Source organism: Anolis sagrei, chromosome 5, assembly GCF_037176765.1.
Source record: "Anolis sagrei isolate rAnoSag1 chromosome 5, rAnoSag1.mat, whole genome shotgun sequence".
In the NCBI taxonomy this organism is placed as follows: domain Eukaryota; kingdom Metazoa; phylum Chordata; class Lepidosauria; order Squamata; family Dactyloidae; genus Anolis; species Anolis sagrei.
The window spans coordinates 972552-978551 of NC_090025.1; the positions used below are offsets into that span (position 1 = coordinate 972552).

The following is a 6000-nucleotide window of genomic DNA, read 5'->3' on the forward strand; positions in this document are numbered from 1 at the left end:
AGGAGAAATGAAAGGTAAGAGAAGGAAAGAGAAGAAAGAAGGAAATGGAAGAGAAAGGAAGAGAGAAGGAAAGAGGAGAAAGAAGGAAACAAAAGGGAAGGGAAGAGAGAAGGAAAGGGGAGAAAGAAGGAAACAAAAGGGAAGGAAAGGGAGAAGGAAAGGGAAAGGAGAATGAAAAAGGAGGGGAGAGAAGGAAAAGAATGGGGGAATATTTAAGTGGAACCTCTTTCACTCCAGCAGAGAAGAGTCCTTTGTCCCACCCTGGTCATTATTCCACAGATATATAAACCCGTTTTCCTACTTCCAACAGACCTCACTACCTCTGAGGATGCGTGCCATAGATGCAGGCGAAACGTCAGGAGAAAATGCCTCTAGAACATGGCCATATAGCCTGAAAAAACCTACACCAACCCAGTGATTCTGGCCATGAAAGCCTTTGACAATACAGTGTTCCAGCATGTTCAAGCTGTTGAATTGAGTTCCTGTGAGTTTTTTCAGGTTGTATGGCCATGTTCCAGCAGCATTACCTCCTGACCTTTCGCCTGCATCTGTACCTAATGACATCTTCAGAGGTTTGTTCAAAGGCCTCTTGGGAATGAGGCAAGTGGAGACAATGCAGATCCTCTCGCTGGTTGACTTTGCAGCCTCGTGGCTGCTCAAATGCTATTCGAGCTTGCTAACTGCAACATTCACACTCGCTTCCAACGGACACGGGTTCTTCCTCCCACCCTGGACATCATTCCACAGGGTATCTACACTCCATGTCCTTTGCTGCCAACACAACCTCTGAAGGTGCCATTAGCCACAAATGCAGGCAAAACATCAGGAGAGAATGCTGCTGGAACATGGCCATACAGCCCGGAAAACTCAAAGCAATCCAATAATTCTGGCCATGAAAGCCTTCAACAATACAGCTCTTGAATGTCTTTCTCTTTCTTCTCTTTTTTCCAGGTGCAAATGGAGAGCGGTCCCGCACTCCGTCTCCCCCAAACTCGCCAGGGCTCCACAATGAAAGCTGCAACATCGCTCCTCTCACTCCCTCTCCGTCACCGGTGAGCAAAATAATAATAATAATAATAATAATAATAATAATAATAATAATAATAATATAAATGCAAAGACTCTGGACAAGCCAGTCATGGTGGTCCCAGTGGTGATCGGCACACTGGGTGCAGTGCCTCAAGACCTTGGCCTGCACTTAAACACAATTACCATCTGCCATCTGCAGAAGGCCACATTATTGGGATCTGCACACATTATTCGCCAATACATCACACAGCCCTAGACACTTGGGAAGCGTCCGACACGTGATCTAATACAACAGCCAGCAGAATGCCTGCTGTGCACTCATCTTGATGTGTTTCAAACAATAATAATAATAATAATAATAATAATAATAATAACAACAGCAACAACAACAACAACAACACAGCCCTAGACACTTGGGAAGGGTCTGTGGTGTGATCCTAAGCAACAGCCAGCAGAGTGTCTACTGTGGACTCATCTTGTTGTGTTTCCAATAATAATAATAATAATAATAATAATAACAACAACAACAACAACACAGCCCTAGACACTTGGGAAGGGTCCGATGTGTGATCCAATGCAACAGCCAGCAGAGTGTCTGCTGTGGACTCATCTTGTTGTGTTTCCAATAATAATAATAATAAATTAATTAATTAATTAATTAATTAATTTGGGAAGTGTCCGACGTGTGATCCAATACAACAGCCAGCAGAGTGTCTGCTGTGGACTCATCTTGTTGTGTTTCCAATAATAATAATAATAACAATAACAATAACAATAATAATAATAATTAACTTGGGAAGTGTCCGACGTGTGATCCAATACAACAGCCAGCAGAGTGTCTGCTGTGGACTCATCTTGTTGTGTTTCCAATAATAATAATAATAACAATAACAATAACAATAATAATAATAATTAACTTGGGAAGTGTCCGACGTGTGATCCAATACAACAGCCAGCAGAGTGTCTGCTGTGGACTCATCTTGTTGTGTTTCCAATAATAATAATAATAATAATAATAATAATAACTACTACTACTACTACTACTACAATAATAATAATAAATAACTTGGGAAGTGTCCGATGTGTGATCCAATACAACAGCCAGCAGAGTGTCTGCTGTGGACTCATCTTCTTGTGTTTCCAATAATAATAATAATAATAATAATAATAATAACAATAACAATAATAACAATAATAACAATAATAATAATAAATAACTTGGGAAGTGTCTGATGTGTGATCCAATTCAACAGCCAGCAGAGTGTCTGCTGTGGACTCATCCTGTTGTGTTTCCAATAATAATAATAATAATAATAATAATAATAATAATAATAAATAATTGGATCACAACACTCTTCAGACACATCACCATAAAATATATACAATGCATAAACTGAAAAACATTACTATAAGGTACACCTATTTTAAAGCATGGTGCAAAGATTAAAACACAGTGGGAATAGGTCTAAAGTGGCTCAAGAAATGGAGGCTGAATTGATCCACAGATTGGTGTAATCCAGAGCAATGCAGGGGGAGGAGTGTTAGGAGGAGGAAGAGGGCATGATAAGGATTGCTGGACTCCAGAGAGGTCTGGCACCTTGAGAAGCTCCTCTAAAGTTAGGACTACAACCTGGAACAGATATGGATTTTCCCACTAGGCAATATGGATCGTGGCTCCCATGCTTGGTGCGCCGATTCATCCACTCTGGCATCCTTGGCATGGGGATGGTTGTTCACTCCTTGGGCTTGGAGAGGCCTCTTCCATCCACAACTGGGCTTTTGGTTCTTTCTGTCCGCAGAGGAACGAAGTCCGTGTACGCCGACCCGCTGCCTTCTCCGTGGTGGTGGCCATTGACTTTGGGACCACCTCCAGCGGCTACGCCTTCAGCTTCACCAGCGACCCAGAGGCCATCCACATGATGAGGTATCTGCTTCTCTTGAAGTGTTGACACTGAGGCGGGATGGCCATCTGTTGGGAGGGCTTGGCTTGTTCTTCCTGCCTGGAAGAAAGAAAGAAAGAAAGAAAGAAAGAAAGAAAGAAAGAAAGAAAGAAAGAGAGAAAGAAAGAAAGAAAGGGACTGGGCTGGGTGGCCCTTCCTTGGGATCTCTTCTGACTATAGCTGTCTGTCTGTCTGTCTGTCTGTCTGTCTATCTATCTATCTATCTATCTGTCTGTCTGTCTTTATCTATCTATCTATCTATCTATCTATCTATCTATTTACCTATCTATCTATCTCTTATAGGATGACCTGAATACCCTTGGGGTCTCTTCCAAGTGTAGGACTGACTATGTGTGTATATGTGTCTTATAGGGTGGACTAGATGGCTCTTGGGGGCCCTTCCAGCTCTAGGATTGACAATATAGATGTAGATATATGTCTATCTATCTCTTAAGAGGGTTGGACTAGATGGCCCTTGGGGTGTCTTGTGCCGTCGTGCCTGGGGTCTATAGATCTTAGTGAAAGAAACATGGACGTGATATCTCTCCCCAGGGGATTGCTTCTTGCCCTCCTTTAGGAAACTGGAACTCCCAAGGACCAAGACACAAGAGATAATTCGAAATGGTCTTTATTGTTCACAATGAGTTATCTTTCTTAGGCACAAACTTGATGTTTCAACAGGGATAAAGAAAATATATAGAATCATAGAATCATAGAATCAAAGAGTTGGAAGAGACCTCCTAGGCCATCCAGTCCAACCCCATTCTGCCAAGAAGCAGGAATATTGCATTCAAATCACCCCTGACAGATGGCCATCCAGCCTCTGCTTAAAAGCTTCCAAAGAAGGAGCCTCCACCACACTCCTCAAGGGGCAGAGAGTTCCACTGCTGAACAGCTCTCACAGTCAGGAAGTTCTTCCTAATGTTCAGATGGAATCTCCTCTCTTGTAGTTTGAAGCCATTGTTCCGCGTCCTAGTCTCCAAGGAAGCAGAAAACAAGCTTGCTCCCTCCTCCTCCCTGTGGCTTCCTCTCACATATTTATACATGGCTATCATATCTCCTCTCAGCCTTCTCTTCTTCAGGCTAAACATGCCCAGTTCCCTAAGCCGCTCCTCATAGGGCTTGTTCTCCAGACCCTTGATCATTTTAGTCGCCCTCCTCTGGACACATTCCAGCTTGTCAATATCTCTCTTGAATTGTGGTGCCCAGAATTGGACACAGTATTCCAGGTGTGGTCTAACCAAGGCGGAATAGAGCATGGGGAGCATGACTTCCTTAGATCTAGACACTAGGCTCCTCTGGATGCAGGCCAAAATCCCATTGGCTTTTTTGCCGCCACATCACATTCCTGGCTCATGTTCCCCTTCCTCCCCACGAGGACTCCAAGATCTTTTTCACACGTACTGCTCTCGAGCCAGGCATTGTCCCCCATTCTGTATCTTTGCATTTCGTTTTTCCTGCCAAAGTGGAGTATCTTGCATTTGTCACTGTTGAACTTCATTTTGTTAGTTTTGGCCCATCATCTCTCTAATCTGTCAAGATCATTTTGAATTCTGCTCCTGTCCTCTGGACTATTGGCTCTCCCTCCCAATTTGGTGTCGTCTGCAAACTTGATGATCATCATATGTTACAGTCTCTGAAGTCTTGGCTCCAAGGGGTTTGCAGCTGAGAAGCTTTCCAAGTTCCCTCTTTTCTCCATGGCTGTGAATGCCGGAGCATCCACAACCCGTCCAAATGGCCTATATTTGAAGGCACAAAGTATTCCTCTGGTGCCAAAGGACTGGTTTGAAGGCACTTGAGACTCCTCAATGTCATCCAGGGAAATCTGGGCATGAAGTCATAGAATCACAGAGTTGGAAGAGACCTCCTGGGCCATCTAGTCCAACCCCATTCTGCCAAGAAGCAGGAATATTGCATTCAAAGCACCCCTGACAGATGGCCACCCAGCCTCTGCTTAAAAGCTTCCAAAGAAGGAGCCTCCATCACACTCCGTGGTTCAGAAGTGTGAATCTCAAGGGTAAAAACCTGAGAGTTGGTGATGAGAGAGAGCTTAAACAGGGACTTTAGAGTCAAGTCTATTTCCCATCCGTCTATAAAGCTGTCTGATGGTAGAATGAAAAGGAAAGCCCTGCCCTCTTCTCCAGGAAGGGGAGGAGCCAACAATTAAGCAGGGAAGGCAATTCAACAGATGATGTCCAACTCTGTCACTCCTTTCCACCTGCTACTAAGGAGGCTGTCGAAGTCCTGAACCGGTGCTTGGCCGCTGTGACGGTCTGGATGGGGGCGAACAAATTGAAATTGAATCCAGACAAGACAGAGGTGCTCCTGGTCAGTCGTAAGGCCAAACAGGGTATAGGGTTACAGCCTGTGTTAGACGGGGTCGCACTCCCCCTGAAGACACAGGTTCGCAGTTTGGGTGTGATCCTGGACTCATCGTTGAGCCTGGAGCCCCAGGTTTCGGCGGTGACCAGGGGAGCATTCGCACAGTTAAGACTCGTGCGCCAACTGCGACCGTACCTTGGGAAGCCTGACTTGGCCACGGTAGTCCACGCTCTGGTTACATCCCGTCTTGACTACTGCAACGCTCTCTACGTGGGGTTGCCTTTGAAGACGGCCCGGAAGCTCCAACTAGTCCAACGGGCGGCAGCCATGGTATTAACAGGGGCTGGGCGCAGGGAGCACACAACTCCTCTGCTGTACCAGCTTCACTGGCTACCGATTAGCTACCGAGCCCAATTCAAAGTGCTGGTTTTGACCTTTAAAGCCCTAAACGGTTCTGGCCCTACATACCTATCCGAACGTATCTCGGCTTATCAGCCCACCAGGACCCTTAGATCTTCAGGAGAAGCCCTTCTCTCTATCCCACCTGCTTCACAGGTGCGGCTCGTGGGAACGAGAGATAGGGCCTTTTCTGCGGTGGCCCCCCGGCTTTGGAATGCCCTCCCTACTGAATTAAGATCAGCCACGTCGCTAATGGCATTTAGGAAAAAACTAAAAACCTGGATGTTTGAGCAAGTCTTCAATTGACTTT

At 45.2% G+C, this 6000-nt stretch overlaps 1 protein-coding gene across 1 annotated transcript in view; it reads left to right on the top strand.

The window, feature by feature from the left end:
• HSPA12B (heat shock protein family A (Hsp70) member 12B) overlaps positions 1 to 6000 on the top strand; it is a 70510-nt gene that overhangs the window by 19202 nt on the left and 45308 nt on the right. The window contains exons 3-4 of the mRNA XM_067468423.1: positions 952 to 1052; positions 2829 to 2953. Coding sequence (XP_067324524.1) covers positions 952 to 1052; positions 2829 to 2953 — 226 coding nt within the window. The remainder of the gene's footprint in view (positions 1 to 951; positions 1053 to 2828; positions 2954 to 6000) is intronic.